Genomic DNA, 19,717 nt, shown 5'->3' on the forward strand with positions numbered 1-19,717 from the left:
CTCTCTCAAATAAATAAATAAAATCTTTAAAAAAAAAAAAAAAAGAGCTGTGATACAGGTGTGCAGAAGCTGTCATGGAGTCTGATATCTCAGATGAATATTAAAGCTGGCCAGATAAAGAGGAAAGACCATGTGTGCAGAGTAAACAATTGTAGGCATGGTACGGAAGAGAAACAGCATGATAAATACAAAGAAACCCCAACTGATTTGGCAGTACTACAGTATGAAAGTGTGAGACAGAGAATGGCAGGGATGAGGCTCTAGAAAGAGGTAGAGAATAGGTCCACCAAGAAGAGCATTGTATGCCATTTAAAAGGTTAAGTTCAGTTCCACATTTGGGGGAACCACAAAGGAGATTTGAACAGGATACTGATTTACTCATATTCATATTTCAGAAGCATTACTCTGATAGCGATGTGAAAGGTGGATTAGAGCTGGGAAGACCAAAGGCAGGGAGACCAGTTAAGAGGTCTTTGGATGAGACCAATATCTCTGGGGTGAAAATCCATAAACTAAGGAAATTGTAGAGATTCAGAGGAAGGGACAGACTGAAGTAATATTTTGGTGACAATACACAAGAGATGTTTAATGTTACGTCAGATGGAGTGATAGAGAAGGAGATGTCTAGGATTTTCAAGACAAACTAGAAGATACTCTCTCAAAGTTTGGTTTCTGAATAGATGGGCATATACAGAATCCCAGTTAGGCTAGCTAGAAGAAGTATTGGAAGAGTTGTCAGCCTGGGATTGATATCTAGAAAGTCCTATTTGGACAGAAAGCCCCAAAGAGAAGCTGGGTCAGAGGCAGAGATCAGAGTTTAGGTTCAAATCATGAAAAGAAACGAGAAGTAGCAAAGACGTTCCCAGAAAATGCGGACAAATTTCAAATCTAGAGCAGGCAGGCACTCTCAGGATGGAATGACAATACTAGAGAGTATCACTGTTGATCCCAGATCTTAAGGTATCATTTTATGATACAAATAAAAGAAAAGCTGGTGTCGAACTGCTCTTTAGCACAAGGCAGGATCCTGAGTGCTCTGTTGTTTACAGAAGAACACATTTAATTTGGGAAGTCCAGTACCTATTAATTCCTCAAGATACAAAAAGGTATATGCTTCTTTGGCTATAAAGATCTCTTCCTTCTTCACCTTTATCCCATTTATTCTCCTCCTCTTTTTTTTAGTCTGCAAACTTCATGAGGGAAGACCTGTGTCTAACTTGTTCCTCATTACATCTTTTTTTTTTTTTTTAAGATTTTATTTATTTATTTGAGACAGAATGAGAGACAGAGAGCATGAGAGGGAGGAGGGTCAGAGGGAGAAGCAGACTCCCTGCTGAGCAGGGAGCCCGATGCGGGACTCGATCCCGGGACTCCAGGATCATGACCTGAGCCGAAGGCAGTTGCTTAACCAACTGAGCCACCCAGGCGCCCTCCTCATTACATCTTGAGCACTTACCATAATACCTACCTAAATGCTCAATAAAATTTTTTTAAAAAAGAGTTTATTAGGAATACTACATTTGTCTACTCAAGTTATTTCCTCAGTTTGAATATCACCAAAGAATAAATAGCAAGCAGTTTAGATTTCAGTAAATTTATTAACTCTCAATTATTGTTTCATTTGATCAGAACTGTAAACTTTAAAGATTACATAGATAAGAAATACACTTCTAAATTAGTTGGGAATTTTCCTTTATTACTCCGTTTGGTATCATCCCGAGGACTCATACTTTTAATGGTATAATGTGTTTTAGGTGTTGCCTTTCCTTGCCATTTTTGGAATATTATAACTGAAGTAGCTTTGGAGATCATGTAGTTTAACTTCGAGAAGGCTCTGGGAATTGTGAGATTTACCTGAGGACCTAAAGCTAATTAGTTACTGAGAAGGGTTTAGAACCTGGGTCTCTGAATTCTGTGTCAGTGTTTCTTTCCATTGGTTGTGTAATCTACATTTGAATATAAATCTTACTTTTATGCATATTGTCTTTTTAGTGGTATAGACTTTTTACAACAGTCATTGTGTGAGAAGTATTAGACCCAGTGTATTTAATTCTTGTTGAAGGATGTGAATAATCATCTGGTATTTTATTCTTCCAGTGTAGACCTCAAAATGAGACATAAAACTCAGGTATCTTGATTCATTTGTTGGAAAGATACTTTAGATTGTGTGCATGGAACACATTCAGTTTAATTGAAAAAAAAAGTATTTTGTATTTTTAAATATGTACTCTTATTATGGAGATATTTTTTCTTTCTTCTTGAATTGTATTCGTAACTATGTAGAAAAGTGGAGAATATTACTAAAAGAATTATATATTGAGGTTGCTTTGGGTTTGAATTTCGTACTTCTGGTTTAATTTTTGTTTTGGTGGCCTGGCACATTCTTAAGAATTGCCATTCTCTTCTTTACTTTTGGTTCTTCTATAAACATTTCCTCTCAAAATTGTTTTTTGAGTTTTGGCAAAGGAAGTGTAGTAGTTAAAAGCAGCAAAATTATGGGCCTTAATATAATTGCTAACTCTATCAGCTATAATCTTTTTATTCGAATTTTCTGTTTCTCTAGGTTTTAGCTTTGAGTCATTCCTTAATGATTTTAGTATAGTATTACACTAAATCTCACTAGGGGATTCTTACAGATTAAAAAGATCATTTTGATGGTTTTACTAGATACTTATTCCCACCTAATTGCAAGCTGTCAACTATGAAGGTAAAAAACTGCCTTATTTAGAAATGCTTTCTCGATTTTAGTTTATTTAGCAATACTTGATGTAGTTAAATAAATGAACCTATTATGTAATCTTTAAGATGCTCTTAGGAGTGGTTAATAGAATGGTGTTTGCACTGTGATTAATAGCTTTGTCAGCTAATTATTATTTGGAATTGGTAAAGTTATTCCTATACTGTATTCCAAGCTGTTTCTCTAAGACACTTAATGAAAGATGTTGGGTGTTTCTCTAACAAACACTGATTCTCATAATTGACTATTGGTTGATTAAATTTCCATAAATTGATATTTTGTTTTGTAGGATTAATAATATATTCTGCTTTCATATTCAATTCACAATAAGCATTTAACTATAACCTATTTTTAAATTTTGTATGGTGATGGACTAAAGGCTTTATAGGAATAAACTGAAGCCATAGGTCACATATATTAGTCTGCTCGGGCCGCCATAATAAAATACCACAAAGTGGGTGGCTTAAACAACAGATACTTATTTTCTCACAGTTCTGGAGCCTAGATGTCCAAGGTCTAGGTCCCAGGGTCAGTTTTTGGTGAGGCCTCTTCCTGGCTTGTAGATGGCCACTTTCATGTGGGGGGAGGGGCATTTGGGGGGTTGTGAATATTACTGGAAGAATTGGGGGTGTCAGGAGACACAGTGTCTCTTCCTCTTATAAGGACTCCAGTCCTTTAGGAGTAGGGCCCCTCTGTGGTAGTAACCTCATTTAACTTTTATTGCTTACCTCCCTAAAGGCACTATCTCCAAATACAGTCACACTGAGGATTAAGACTTCAACATACAAACTTGAGGGGGACACAATTAGTCCATAACACATTATCAAACCTGATTAATGCTTTGTTTCAGAGATTATTTTGTGTTATTCTTTTGCTTTTACCAGAACCAGTGGGATTATTGTTATGACAAAACAAATTATTTGTTTCTTCATTATCAACCCTTAGCAGTGGTACTGAGCACAGGCCAAAGTTTGAGATGGAGTAAGTAGGAAATCTTTGAGAAAAGGGAAATGTGCAGTTATTTTCTAAATTTGCATTTAAATCACTGGGCAGGAGGAGATTAAACTGGGTGATTGAAACTGGTGATCCCCAGGGCCTCACTTTGTTTGGACCACGTTGGTTTTAAAAAATAGAATTGGTAATGAACATTTAAAAAAAAAAATTATTCAATTGCATAATTACAGCATGGAATTTGTTTTCCTTTTGAGGTATCAGAAGATCTGATAACATTAGGGTTTCATTCTTATGTGATAGGAAACTGTTGGAGCTGAGAAGAACCATGGACATGATCACATTAGAAGGGGCATCCTTCCAGCCCTTCTTTATGGTTGTATTTTTCTAATCCAGATCAGTGGTATTTAGGTCCTAAATGCGTTATTTTTGAATGGCCATTAAACTTTCTTAATACAGTGATACTAAAAAAAAATCTTGGATATTTTTCTTTTCAAGATATTTTATTTTCCTGTTTTATTACTTAAATGCAAGGTGCTACCACTTTGCAAGAACTCCACAGCATCTAATTTTTCATTTAATTGCATGTGTCCTGTCCTCATTATGTGCAGAACGCTGTATTAATTGTAGTGTGTGTGCTCACATACAAATGTGAACACACATCCATTCCCAAGGTGCTTTAAATTGAAGAATAATTTAAAATTCTTAAACACAATCTTGAGGATTTAGTATATCAAATTCTTTAATATACAAAGATAAAGAGGTGTACGTGTTTAAGGCGCCAAATAAGCAGCAAAAAGACTTGGTTGAAAATATATCTTTTCCAGAAACTGTATATCTAACCTTTACCTTTTATCATGCCAATAATAATATGAAAATTACTAGGGCTTTTTGGTTTATTTCTTTTTCTTTTTTTTAAAGATTTTATTTATTTATTTGAGAGAGAGAGTGAGAGAGACAAAGAGCACAAGAGGGGGGAGCGGGAGAGGGAGAAGCAGACTCCCTGCCGAGCAGGTAGCCTGATGCGGGACTCGATCCCGGGACTCCGGGATCATGACCTGAGCCGAAGGCAGTCGCTCAACCAACTGAGCCACCCAGGCGCCCGGTTTATTTATTTTTCTTGAGTAACTGGTTAAGTTTGGGGAGGTGAACAAAAGGTACAATCTGTAGATTCAGATTGTCGTTTTCACACAGAGGCAGGCAGCAATAGCATAGACCTCCCCTTATTTTGGCTAGTTACTAGCAGTAAATGAATGACTTAAGTGGTAATGTTCTAGAATCATTTTCCTACTGACTTGTATCTAAAATGATTAAATTGTCTAGAATAATTTTTATTACATCATGCACTGAACATATTCTCTCATTTTCAAGATTTTAACAATATAGAAGTGTGGAGAGTAGAGTATCTACCCTCATTTCCCTGTTTGTACCTCTCTCCGTAGTAGGCATAATCATCATTAACAGTTTGGTGTTCATCTTTTCAGTCCTGTTTTGGTTTGGTGGGCTGAGCTGCAGTTGTTTTTGACATAGATGTGTGTTTTTTAAATTGCCAAATGTACTGGCCCCTTCTTCTTGGAAGTCTCTGACACTTTAAGCATATCCATCTTCTTGTAGTATTTTTATTTTCTTCCTTTGGGATTCTGTCAACCCAGACTCTTAGATTTTCCTTGTGCCTTTCCAATTTCTTCTTCTTAGCTTTATTTTTAGGTTTCTCTTCTGTTCATCTCTTTGAAACTCTCCTCTCTTTACTTTATAGACATTCCGTGGGCTGTTTTATTTGTTCCTTTGCCTTGAATGTCCTCCATGTTGTTAATTCTTCAGTCTGTATCTCTCGTCCATATCTCTCAAGCTTTAGATCTATATATCCAACCAGTCATTCACACTTCTGTGTCTTGGCCATAACAACTTCAGCTTATTGCAGTCTGATGTTAACTTTTTAACCCCTAAATCTTTGCTTCTAGTTTTCCTCTCTCACACTTTCTTAAGCTAGAAACTTGAACATCAGTACTGATTCCTTTCTCTCCTTTATCCCTAACATTTAAATCTCAAACACACACACACACACACACACACACACACACACACACACACACACACACACACACACACACACACACACACACACACACACACACCTTACCATTTTCTCTTGTTTCGAATATTGCTAACAGTCTCTTGAGTTCTAGCCTCCAATATGGGCTTCACTCTATACAAAGAGCAAGCTTTCTAAAGAACAGTCCAATTCCCTTTCTTGTGTCTCTTTCATACTGTGGTTAGATGGGGATGGTGGTATATCACTCACCCTCACCGTCGACCCTATATTCTGCCTCAGTGCTTTACTGAGAGAAAAGTTTTAGTAGAGTGTGCTCCTTTTATATGGCGAAGAGTTGACTAAGTTTCCTGGTTTCCTGTCCTAAGGAAGCTTTTTATCTCTTTGTATTTGCATGGGTATTTTAAAGTGGATATTGGGAAATGAAGCAGCCTTCATTAAATTTTTGCAATCATAATTGGAAGTCCACAGCTCAGTTTAAGTTGGGGACTTCCTGTATTTGCCTAGCGACATTCAGGTAAGACAGGGGCCTATAAATTATGTAACAGGTAATAAAGCCAGGTTTCATCTCTGCAAGGAGGTATAATTTTAGCTTTGTTTTCCTGTCCTCTCTTTTGTTTTTTGTTTTTTGTCAAATAACGGCTGAATTGAGATATAATTCACATACCATACAATTCACCTATTTAGAGTGTACCATTCAATAGTTTTTAGTATATTCACAGAAGAGTGAAGCCATAACCACAATGAATTTTAGAACATTTTATCACCCCAAAAAGAAGACATGGACCCTTTAGCCATCACCTCCTAAATCTGTCCATTCCACTCATCCCTGCCCACAACCCTAGTCAACAAGTAATCTGCTTTCTATCTTTATAGATTTGCCAGTTCTGGACATTTCCTATAAATGGAATCATACAATATGTGGTCCTTTATGAATGACTTCTTTCATTCAGCAGAATGTTTCCAAGGTTCATCTGTATTGTAGCATGTATCAGTACTTCACTTCCTTGCTAAATAATAGTCCATTGTATGGATTTACCACATTTTATTCATCCATTTATCAGTTGATGTTCCTTTGGGTTATTTCCATTTCTTGGATCTCATGAATAATGCTGATATGAACATTTGAGTTCAAGTTTTTCATGAACATATGTTTTCATTTCTCTTAAATATGTACTTAAGAGTAGAATCCTGGGTTATATGGGAACTATGTCTAACCTTTTGAAGAATGGCCAGATTGTTTTCCAAGTGGCTGCACCATGGTACACTCCTACCACCATTATATAAGAATTCTAATTCCTCCACACACACCAACAGTTGTTATCATCTGTCTTTTTGATTCTAGCTATCCTCCTGAGTGTGAAAGGGAATCTCATTGTGGTTTTGATTTGCATTTCTGTGATGGTTAATGATATTGAGCATCGTTTCATGTGATTATTGGCTATTTGTGTATCTTTGAAGAAATGTCCCTTGCTCAATTCATTATTTTTTTTATTACTGAGTTCTTTATGTATCTTAAATAGTTCTTTCTCAGATATATGATCTATAAATATTTTCTCCTGTTCAGTGGGTTGTCTTTTCACTGTGTTGATCGTAATCTTTGAAGCACATGTTTTTAATTTTGGTGAAGTCCAGTTTATCAGCTTTTTTTCTTTGGTTGCTTGTGTTTTTGGTGTCGTATCTATGAAATCATTGCCAAACCAAGGTTACTAAGACTTGTGCCTGTGCTTTCTTTTAGGAATTTGCTATTTTTAGTTCTTACATTTAGGTCTTTGATCCATTTTGAGTTAATTTTCATATATGGTATGAAGTATGGGTCCGGTTCCATACTTTTTATGTGGATATTCAGTTGTCCCAGAACTGTTCGTTGAAAAGACTAATCTTTCCTCATCAAATTATTTTGGAAGCCTTGTTGAAAATCAGTTGACCATGTATGTATGGGTTTATTTCTGGACTCTCAATTTAATTCCATTGATCTATGTCTATCCTGATGCCAGTATCACACTGTCTTGATTACTACAGCTTTCTAGTCAGCTTTGAAATCAGTTAGGTGTGACTCCTCCACCTTTGTTCTTTTTCAACACCTGTTTTTGGCTATTCTGGGTCCCTCAAATATCCATATGAAATTTAAGATCATCTTGTCAATTTCTCCAAAGATGCCAGCGGGGATTTTGATAGCAGTTTCATTGAATCTGTAGATCAGTTTGGGGACTGTTTCTATCTTAAAGGTATTAAGCCTTCTGATATATGTACATATGGATCAACTTCTCATTTATTTAGGTCTTCTTTAATTTTTTCAACCGTGTTTTGTAGTTTTCAGAGTGTAAGTTTTACACTTCTTTAAAAAAGTATGTTTTATTAAGTATTCTTTTGATGTTATAACATGATTGTCTTTTTAACTTTATTTTTGGGTTGATCATTCAAGTGTATAGAAATACAAATAATTTATGTATATTGATATTTTCCTGTATAATTGCCCTTCCAGGACATCCTAATACAATGTTAGAAGTGGTGAGAGGAGACATTCTTTTCTTGTTTCTGATCTTAGGGAGAAAGCATTCAGTCTTTAACCATTAAGTGTCATAATAGTTATGGGTTGTTCATAGATATGTTTTATCAGGTTGAGAAAGTTCCCTCTATTCTTAGTTTGTTGAATGACTTTATTGTGAATAGGTGCTGAATTTCATCATACACTTTTTCTGAACCTTTTGGTATGATCACGTGGCTTTTGCTCTAATTTTTTTTTTTTTTTTAAGATTTTTATTTATTTATTTGTCAGAGAGAGAGAGAGAGAGAGCACAAGCAGGGGGAGCAGAGGGAGAAGGAGAAGCAGGCGCCTCACTGAGCAAGGAGCCCGATGTGGGACTCGATCCCAGGACCCTGGGATCATGACCTGAGCCAAAGGCAGACTCTTAACAACTGAGCCACCCAGGCGTCCCAGCTTTTGCTCTAATTCTTAAAAGACATCTGTGGAGGTGGCGTTTTGGGCCCCAGTGTTCTCAGGCTGCTGTGTTTGAGGTAGAGTGGCCACCCTGTCAGCGAGGGGTTGGTGGAGGAGGGAATCCCTAGTGATCTCCACTGCACTTGCCAGGACTTTAGCCTACGCAGATCAGAGCTGTGAAAATGAAAAATCCTAGTGGTCTGCCCTTCCAGTGCAATACCTACTATTATGTTCTGTTTCTACTCACAGCACTTCTTACTCCAACTGTGTGAGTTTTCCACATGAGATAATTTCTCCAGTTCTCTGCAGACACCCAACTGGGTGTCCTACAATTTATTTCAGCTCTGGCACAAACTACCTAGAGTTAGTAGATACCACAGATTAAGGGCTCAGTCCCATCTGCACTCAATTCAGATGCCAATCATAAGTAATGGGTCCCCAGGTTACCTAACTTCCATCTGACATGGCTACAAATTAGGGGTTCCCATTGCTCTCTCCTCAGGTTTAATAATTTGTTGTAATGGCTCACAGATCGAAGGGAAGTACTTTACTTACTATTACCAGTTTATTTATGAAGAATAGAAAGAAGCAGCCAGATGAAGAGGTTATATAGGGTAAGGTCCCAAAGAGTCTGCATAGAGTTTGGGGGTATTTCATACTCCTGGCACTCCAGTGATGTGTTCACTGACATGGAAACTAATCAAATCTCATTGTTCAAGAGTTTTTATAGAATTTAAGCTCCAGTGGACCCTGTAATCCCACTTTCTAGAGGTTGAAGGGTAGGGCTGGAAGTTCCAAATCCCTCATCACCAGTCCCATCCTGAGGCTATCCAGTGACCCCACCCTAAACCACCTCATTAGCATGAACTCTGATTGGATCCAAGAGCTTGTTATGAATAACAAAGGACATTCTTATGCTGTAAATTCCAAGGATTTAGAAGCTCTGTGCCAAGAATTAGGGACAAAGACCAAATATCTTTCTTATTGTGCCACAATACCATATAACTTGACTGTGAACTGGGGAAAGAGGGAGCTCTGTCTTCTTGACAATACCCTTGTGGACTGTGGAGTGGAGCTTTGGTCACACAGGGTGTGTTCCTACCTAACATTTTCATGTAAGAGCAGCTTCACAGAACTCTTGCCCTCATTCTGGAAGTGGAACTTCTGTGCACTTTGTTTTTGATGAGCATTTATAATAAATGTGATCTAGGTTTTGCCTTTACAAGCATGATTTCCCTTCACTTAACACATTCACATACTATACATTCTTTGCCTTACAATATTAGGGTATAATTTTTCCACAATTTGACTAGTGATGATATCTGTTCTATGTCCCAGAGATACTGTCTGCTAGACAGACCTTCTGACCAGAGGTCAGTTCTGGGGGTGTTTGAAAGCTGATTTTTGCCAGGTTAGGGTCCACATCCCAGTCCCACTTTATCATAGGCTGAAGTATCACAGCCAGTTTTAATATACTGTGGCATATTCTGAGAACCTCTTTGATTTCTGGAGGCCTAGAACTTTCTTGCTTACTGATGAACGCTATTCAGGGAAATTATCCCTTAGCTTAACCTAATTTTCCTGTTTGGTCCACTGCTTCCATTATTTTGCTTCTTACCGAAATAAAAACTGTTTTAGATTATTTAAAATCAACTAGAATTTGAAGGGTAGCCTCACTTGGGAAGTTTCCTAAGAGCTGACTGAAATCCTGTTCTAGTGAAGGTGAAAGATTTTTTTTTTTCCTCATCCCTGATTTAAATATCTAAATAATAAAGATGGTGAGGTTAGAGTCTGTGAAAAAGAGTTGCTTCAATTAAATTTCCTAGTCTAAATTTCCTAGTCTTTTAAATGTGGGCAAAAACTGACTTTATCTCCCTCATACTACATAGAATATCTCTACATGATTAGCTGGACCCTTGGGGATATGCATTTTTAGGAACCAAACCTAGGAATTTTATCCTTTTTTTAAAAAAAAATTATTTTATTATTTTTTATTTTAAAATTCTTTATTTAAATTCATTGTAGTTAACATCACCCAGTTACCCCATCCCTACACCCACCTCCCCTCCAGCAATCCTCAGTTTGTTTCCTAGAGTTCAGCATCTCTTATAGTTTGCCTCTCTCTCTATTTTCATCTTATTTTTCCTTCCCTTTCCTTATGTTCAACTGTTTCGTTTCTTGAATTCCACATATGAGTGAAATCATATGGTATTTGTCTTTCTCTGACTGATTTATTTTGCTTAGCATAATACCCTTTAGTTCCATCCACATCATTGCAAATGGCAAGATTTCATTCTTTTTGATGTCTTTTTTTGAAGAAAAAAATCTCTGAATTCAAACTCCCTTTTGTGACAAGTCTGTAGTGTTCTATTCTGGGGTACTTTTTACTTTAAAAATGCTTAAAAATGTACTCGACTGCCTTATATATCACATTAGGGAGCTAATTGTATTATGATTGCAAGTTCAGTAGGCCAAACTTTTCCATAGTATTGCCTTTCCAAAGATGATAGAGAGTATCAAATATTTTATAAAAATCCAAGAAAATCATGGCTTAATTTCTGTACCAACTTTTAACTAATATAAATCATTATCAAATTAAAATATTATGGGTACTTTTTTATTTTGCTTAAATTTGTTATTGTTTATATTTGTTCAGCTTATCTTGACTTTTCCCTCATGTTTTGAAATGTTACTGTTTTCTAGATTTTTATTTATTTTATTTATTATTTATTTTTATTTTTTTAAAAGATTTTATTTATTTGAGAGAGAGAATGAGAGAGAGCATGAGAGGGGGGAGGGTCAGAGGGAGAAGCAGACTCCCTGCTGAGCAGGGAGCCCGATGCGGGACTCGATCCCAGGACTCCAGGATCATGACCTGAGCCGAAGGCAGTCGCTTAACCAACTGAGCCACCCAGGCGCCCCTGTTTTCTAGATTTTTAAAAAACGAGATATATAAATGTCTTTTTTAGACTAAACTTCAGTGGCTCTGTGAGGAACTGAAAGAGAGAGAAAACCGAGAAAAAAATCTGCGGCACCAGCTGATACTGTGCAGACAACAGCTGAGGAACATGACGGAAAACAAGGAATCTGAGCTCCAGTGTCTCTTTGAACAGATAGAAAGACAAGAGCAGCTTCTGGAAGAAATACACCAGGAGAAAAGAGGTGTGTTAGCTCTTTGTACTCTTATTTTTCTTTGTTTGTATTTATGGAATCCTAGGATTTGAAAGAAAAACCTATTTCTCTTGTCTCTACTTTGGATTATTTCTGAATCCCTCTCCTTTCCTGTCTCTCATCTCCCTATCTTTCTTCATTTCTGGGTCCAGAAGAGAAAACTGTTTGCCCTGAGAGTTTTTCCTTCAGCTTGTGCATCTCTCCTGGGTAGATAGCACTGTGTCTGTTGCCATTTGCAAGTATTAATGTGTTCAGACGTTTGTGCTTCCCTGATAAAATGCTGAAGTTTATATTTTACTTCAGGAGAATATTCATTAATTTATTCAATAATTTACTCTGTGCCTATTTTGTCTTGGGCACTATTAAAAGTGCTGAGGCTACATCATGAATAAAGCAAAAAAAAAAAAAATCCTCTTATTTATCTTACATTGTATAGAGTGGAGTGACAGAAAATAAATATAATGCATAGGTAAATTGTTTAATATATTAGAAGATTATAAGCACAATTGTGCAAACAGTAGAGTAAGAGGAGTATGGGAGAGCAGGGGGCAGGGATTAATATGTTAAATATGTAGGCAGTACTTTAAAAGTTAGACAAGAACTTTGGAAAACTGCTTTTCTTTTTGGTTCTACTAGGGATACATCATGATGGGAAGAAGAAAAACAGCATTATGTATGGAAATCCTGTGTTTCTTATGTTGTGTTGGCCTTAGGTCTTTTCTTTATTGGTGAACTTTATTAATTTAAGAACCAGAAAGAGGCTTAATATAGTGTCCCACTAAGAAAAACAAAACATCAACATATGATAGCTACCTAAAAATTTTTTTTGGTTTTTCATTTTAGTTATCAGGATTATTCCTTCTACAGGTACCAATTAAAAATTATTTTTGCTATATGCAGTGATTCTCAGTTGTTTTTTTTTTTTTTGGTATCAGGACCACTTTACATTTGTAACATTTTTGAGAACTCAAAGAGCTTTAATCAATGTATGTTATATGCATTAATATCTACTGTATTAAAAATTAAATCTGAGCATTTAAAAATATTCATTCCTTTAAAATAATAATTATAAACATATTACATTATTAACATAAAAATTAATGACCTTTAACTACTTTCAATACAAAAATATTGATGATGGCATTGTTTTGCACTTTTGTAAATCTCTTTCATTGCTGTCTTAAAAGAAGACAGCTGCATTTTTGTGTTTGCTTCTGTATTCTGTTGTTATATTCCATGTCTAAGCTCTGGAAAAACTGAACTGTGTTTATGAGAACTTGAGTGTGAAAGAGGCAAGTAATATCTTCATATTATTAATAAGAGGTCTTGGATGATCCCCAAACCATCCATTGCAAACTGCTGCTATAGTGCAATTGAAAAATGTGCTAGTAGGAAAAGTCAGAGGATGCCAATATAGATAGATAGATAGATAATAGATAGATATAGATAGATATAAATATATTTATATATTTTTAAGGACAGTACAATAGAATCTAATTATGAACTTTATAGATTAAAACATTGTATGATCTCTGTACATGTTATAGACTATTTACAAACACTAGATTGCAACCTGGTTTTTCTTTTAGTAAATATTATCACCCAGTAATTTCTTTTTTTTGTATAAGGATTAATGCAATAGTATATTATAAATACCTATAACCCTTAGGGGGACAAATCCAAAAGGAAAGAATCAAATATTTGTGCACTGAAATAATTATGTTTAAATGCCCAGCTTTTTCATAAAAGCCTCAGAAGATAAATTACAAAGGTTATAATTTCTCAAGGTGATTCTTTTATTTCTACTATGCAAATTTAATAAAAATTTATTGCTTATTTTGTATCCACAGAGCACTTGAATTCCTTTATGCATGTTAGAATCAGCTTGTCAGTTTTGTTTTGTTTTTTTAAAGACTCTACTAGTGTTTTGGGGCACCTGGGTCGCTCAGTCTTAAGAGTCTGCCTTCAGCGCAGGTCATGATCCCAGGCTCCTGGGATGGAGCCCTGCTTCGGGCTCCCTGCTCTGCGGGAAGCCTGCTTCTCCCTCTCCCTCTTCCCCTGCTTGTGTTCCCTCTCTCCCTGTCTCTCTCTCTCAAATAAATAAATAATCTTTAAAAGAATCTACTAGTGTTTTAATAAGACTGTTAAATGTAACATTTAAGAATGGGTATCTTGATATTGACTATTCCAATCCATGAACATGGTATATCTATACATTTATTTAGGTTTTTAACTTTTTTTCATGGATATTTTGTACTTTTCAGCAGACAGGCCTTAAACATTTTTTTCAGATTTATTCCTAATTTTTTCTGATTTATGGTGTTACATTAAATGATATTTTAAAAACTTGAATTTCTAACATTCTTTTCTAGTATATAGAAATATAATTGATTTTTTTGTGTGTATTAACCTTATATTCTTTAACTGTGTTAAGCTCATTTATTAGTTGTAGTAGCTGTTTGTTTTTGTCATCATTGTTTTTGATTTCTTAGCACTTTGGGTTTTCTTTATACATAATCATTTCATCTACAAATAAAGACAGTTTTTGCTTCTCCTGGTGGGTTTTTTTCTTTTTTCTTTCTTTTTTTCTTTTTTTGTCTTAACTGGATGGGACCTCCAGTACATATTAAACTAACCTTATATTCCTGGGATCAACTCTACTTTGTCAAAATGTATTTTCCCATTTACGTATGGCTGGATTTGATTTATTAGTAGTTAAGATTTTTTGCATCTGTGTTCATGAGGAATATTGTTCTGTAGCTTCTTGTAATGTCTTTATCTGATTTGAATGTTAATATAACAATGACCTCTTAAAATAAGTTATGTTTCCCTTTTACTTTTGGAAACATTTATATAAAGTGTGTATTATTTCTTTTAAGTGCATGATAGAATTCATTAATGAAGCTTCCTGGGCCTGTAGTTTTTTGGGTAAGGCTTTAAATTTCAAACTCAAGGGGCACCTGGGTGGCTCAGTCGTTAAGTGTCTGCCTTCAGCTCAGGTCATGGTCCCAGGGTCCTGGGATCGAGCCCTGCATCGGGCTCCCTGCCCAGCGGGAAGCCTGCTTCTCCCTCTCCCACTCCCCCTGCTTGTGTTCCTGCTCTCGCTGTGTCTCTCTGTCAAATAAATAAATAAAATCTTAAAAAAAAAAGTAAATTTCAAACTGAAATTCTTTAATAGCTATATGGCTATTCAGAATTTCTCCTTCTTTTTAAAAAGATTTTATTTATTTATTTGAGAGAGAGAATGAGAGAGAGAGAGCACATGAGAGGGGGGAGGGTCAGAGGGAGAAGCAGATTCCCTGCTGAGCAGGGAGTCCGACGTGGGACTCGATCCCGGGACTCCAGGATCATGACCTGAGCCGAAGGCAGTCGCTTAACCAACTGAGCCACCCAGGCGCCCTGAATTTCTCCTTCTTGAGTCAGTTTTATTAATTGTGCCTTTCTACATATTTGCTCATCTCATCTAAATTGTCAAATTTGTTGGCTTAAAATTTCTCATAATATCCCCTTTTAAATTCTTTTAATTTCTGTAAGATCTGTACTGATGCTTCCTATTATATTCCTAATATTGGTAATTTTCTTTTATCCTTTATAAGTCTTGTTGAGGGTTTTAATTTTATTAATATTTTCAAAGAAACAACCTTTGAATTTAATTGTTTTTCTATTTGTCTTTTTAATGTTGATCTCTACTTTTTAATTACCCTTCTTTTATTTACTTTGTGTATCATTTGCTTTTTTCTCTGGATTCTTAAGTCAGAAGCCTTATTTTAATAACTTTCTTAATATTGTCATTAAAGTTCTAAATTTCTATCTTAGCAATACTTGAAATGTATTCCACAAATGTTTCAATGTCATGTTTTCATTATCATTTAGTTTGAATGAGAAAATATTTCCCTTGTGATTTCTTCTTTGACCTGTGGGTATTTTAGAAGAATACTACTTAGTTTCCAATTATGTGGAGAGTTTTCTGCATTTTTTATTACTGATTTCTAACTTAATACCCTGTGGTCATAGAATATACTCTCCATATTTTCGATCCTTTGAAATTTACCAGGACTTGTTTTATGGCCCCAAATGTGATCTGTCCTAGTGAATTTTCCATGTGTACTTAAAACCAAGTTATGTTATGATTTTATTATGAAATATTTTATAAATATCAGTTATGTCAAATTCTTTCATAATGTTTTCTGTCCCTGGTGATTTCTGTATCCCTACTGATTTTGTCTACTTCTATCAATAACTGATAGAAGACGGTTACAATATCCAGCTATTTACTTTGATTGTGTACATATGTGTCATTTTTTTTTTTTAGCTTTATATATTTTGAGGCTGTTATTAGATCTATTTTAGTTAGTATTGATTGTGTAAATGTGTCTACTAGGAGCCTATTGTAATAGTCTCAATAAAAGCAAAAGAAGTTGAGTATGGGTAGTGGCAACAAATGCAAAAGGTATTACGGAGGAATTAGTGCAAGATGGGGCAGTGTAGGTGATAGAACACATATAGGAGAATCTAAGGTCTCAGTGGTTTTGCCACTGGGAGAAATAAGGAAGTTGGGAAGTAGGGGCTGATTTGATGGCAGAGAAAGAGGGATCCTATTTTTTTCCTATTCCTTAAAGTCATAAATGAAAAAAAGTTTTTGTTAACAAAGAAATGATATGGTAGTCTCTTGCCTTATGTATGTAAGATGTATTAGGAGCGTCTGTGATTCAGAAATAGTGTGGACTTAATATGAATATGAAGACTAAGCAAAGGCTGTTACAGTTGGAGACATATAAACATATTTATTAGGAGGTAGGGTGAAATAAATATGTTACTAGAAATACAAGCAACATATTCTGGTGAAAATGGGAGTATTGATTACTTGGGCAGAGGCCCATATGGGGAGGTTATTTGTAGGGCATGTCCTTTGATGTAGACCTTGAAGAATGTAACAGGATTTCTATAAGAGAGAAGAGGAAGAAAGATTCTGTGCAGGATTTATCTGCATAGTGATCTCTTCTTGGGTACTTTAGCATTTGTTTACAATGGTATATATATAGGAGAGGTGACAGGCAGCAAGACTGATGGTTAAATTTATATATTTCTGAAACATCAGAATGAATTGTTGTAGAAATTTATATTTGATTCCTTTCACCATCTTAGAAACTTACCTGTTAGAACAAGGTTAACTTATTTATAAGAGAAATATGACAAAGAAACTTTCTATTCATTGCAGTTGCCATTCTCTGCATTAATATAGTTTGATTTAATGTCATATTAACTAACATGTGCCATGTTAACTGAAACCCATGTACAAGCAGTTTATCAGTGAGTGCTGCCAGATTTGTTTATCTGAATTGTCTATGCTTTCTGGGCTATTCTAGGCATGTAGGTTTGGCCTGGAGTGTTCAAAAAGGAGAGGGACTCTAATGAGAAGTTAATGTAATGGCCCTCTTAGAATTTCAGTAATTATTGACTTAGGAATTCATCATTGTTATGAATGGTAACAAAGACCAGAGTAAAGAGATGTAAACTGCAGCTGGGAGTTGTTAGGTATATTTTCACTTGTGTAGGTAGTCATTTTTAATAATTTCTTAATAAACCAACTGCTGTCTACCTTCTTAATATTCTGATAAGCCACTGCTCCTGTATGTGCCAGTATTTCTCTGTAAAAATACTTTGAAATTATGCTAAAAACTAACATTTATGTGGAAGTTGAAAGGATTCCCTATTTCAAAGAGCTTCAGAAGGAGGGGCATTTGTATAGGATGATTTAAATTCATTCTTGCTATATGAAATGCTAATGATGATGAACAAATATAGCAGGTAATTTTCTTAACATAATTTTCCTTAAACTGAAATTACAAAGCTTTAGTTAAATAAGGGACCTGTCTTACTTTCCAGGCACTCTCTGGTTGTGACTGTGACTATTTAGTGTACATAATTTTTCTTCTTGGAGTAATTAGAAATTGACATGGCCTCTGAAATTCTTTTCCCTTAAAGATGAAATTTGATTTTCTTATCCAGTTACTAGTTTTGAGTAGTTGTTATATTCATTTGTCTTTATTGGATTAGGTGGGATCTTCCCCACTACCCTGATACTATGATAGGTACAATGCCTAGAAAGGTAGTTAATTCTCAGCAGCATGCACTCTAGATTCAGGCTTCCCTAATTTGTCTCTTCCTGTCATATATCACTTATTGGGAATGTACATGCAAGGATGAAATAGGCCATTGTCAAGGCCTCTTTGTTAGGGAGTTACTTTCTGAATAAAAGGGAAAATACTAAAAGAATGTGGAAGAAGGGAAGTAGTTTTTCAGCCACTTCAGAAGGTAATATTTTTTGCAGCAGAAGAGTAATTGCTCAGATCATTTTTTGGGGGGGGGGGGCGGGTAGGAACTATGCCTTAGCCAAGAAGTAGGCAATAGAGAAAAGGTGCATCAAAAACAAAAACAAACAAACCAACAAAAAACCCCCAGAAAAGCAAAAAACAATGTACTCTATGTAACCAGAATAAGCTCTGCATAACCAAAAGGCAAATCAGCAAATGTTTGGCAGAAGTAAGTAATTTAATCAGAGTGGTTTACATTTTGTTTATGACACTCTGGGATTAGGTAACAATATTTGTCTTTCCTAATATTTCAGTTATCTATAACATTTTACAGTAGAAATATTTAAACCATTTATGTTTTTATTCATTTCGTGACAATATTTTCTAAGAGCCTTCTGATTCATTTAGGGGTGCTATAACATTGTGAGTAGTAATTCTAGCCCCATTTTGTACTATGATTTGATTAGCTCTCTAGTATAACATCTGAAAAAAATTTAAAAATACCTGAATACCAAAAAAGTAAACAGTATTAAAACTATGTGTATTTCTAAAATAGTTTCAGTCCTTAATAGTAAAATGACTATAGCTTTTAGATTATAATTTCCTATTTGCTATTGATGATAAACAAGCTTAAGCATGGTTATAAATGTTGAGTAGAAGGATCCAAGAATGGGAGAGGTTGCACAGGTAAAAGAAGGGTTAATTGGTATTGCAGGATCCCAGAAGGTATGAGAATGGATGGGGTCAAAAGTAACAGTGGAAAAATGAATCTTGGAAAGAATAAGGAAAAGAGTTTTGCTTTTCCTCCTTACCTTTTTAGCTCTTTGAATACACTACTATTTTTGGCAGTTTCACTTATCACAATAATTTATGTAGTGATTTCTTTATTTTGACTGTTCCTTAACATCTGTGATGGCTTTAGTTGATCTTTGCCTTTTCTATGCTCAATACCTGCTTAGAGAAAAGGACGGAAGGAATGAGAGGTAGCTACTGGGTTTGCCATGTAAGTCTGAGAGACCTGTTTTTTTTTTTTGTTTTTTTTACTTATTTCCTAGCCTTCCGTGTGGCTAGGTGTGGCCATGTGACTCAGTTTCCCCCAATGAAATGTAAGCAAAGTGATGTTTGCAACTTATATAATTTTTAAAATTTTTTTTAATTTATTTTTTATTTTTTTAATTTTATTATGTTATGTTAGTCACCATACAATACATCATTAGTTTTTGATGTAGTGATCTACGATCCATTGTTTTCATATAACACCCAGTGCTCCGTGCAGTACGTGCCCTCCTTAATACCCATCACCGGGCTAACCAATCCCCCCTCCCCTCTAAAACCCTGTTTGTTTCTCAGGTCCATAGTCTGTCATGGTTCATCTCCCCCTCCAATTCCCCCCGCCCATTTTTCCCTTCCTTCTCCTAATGTCCTCCATGTTATTCCTTATGTTCCACAAATAAGTGAAACCATATGATAATTGACTTTCTCTGCTTGACTTATTTCACTTAGCATAATCTCCTCCAGCCCCATCCATGTTGATGTAAAAGTTGGGTATTCAT

At 35.4% G+C, this 19,717-nt stretch overlaps 1 protein-coding gene across 15 annotated transcripts in view; it reads left to right on the forward strand.

The window, feature by feature from the left end:
- The window catches only part of CEP128 (centrosomal protein 128), a 381,239-nt gene that overhangs the window by 150,911 nt on the left and 210,611 nt on the right, over positions 1-19,717 (forward strand). For 14 of the 15 annotated variants that reach the window (XM_081830112.1, XM_081830117.1, XM_081830119.1 and 11 more), the window contains one exon: positions 11,649-11,841. In XM_081830112.1, the coding sequence (XP_081686238.1) occupies positions 11,649-11,841 (193 nt within the window). Of the gene's footprint in view, positions 1-11,648; positions 11,842-12,486; positions 13,650-19,717 lie in introns of those variants that run through there. The other variant, XM_081830122.1, reaches the window with a different exon arrangement.

Source organism: Leptonychotes weddellii, chromosome 9 (assembly GCF_054177405.1).
Source record: "Leptonychotes weddellii isolate Sample4059 chromosome 9, ASM5417740v2, whole genome shotgun sequence".
Classification (NCBI taxonomy): domain Eukaryota; kingdom Metazoa; phylum Chordata; class Mammalia; order Carnivora; family Phocidae; genus Leptonychotes; species Leptonychotes weddellii.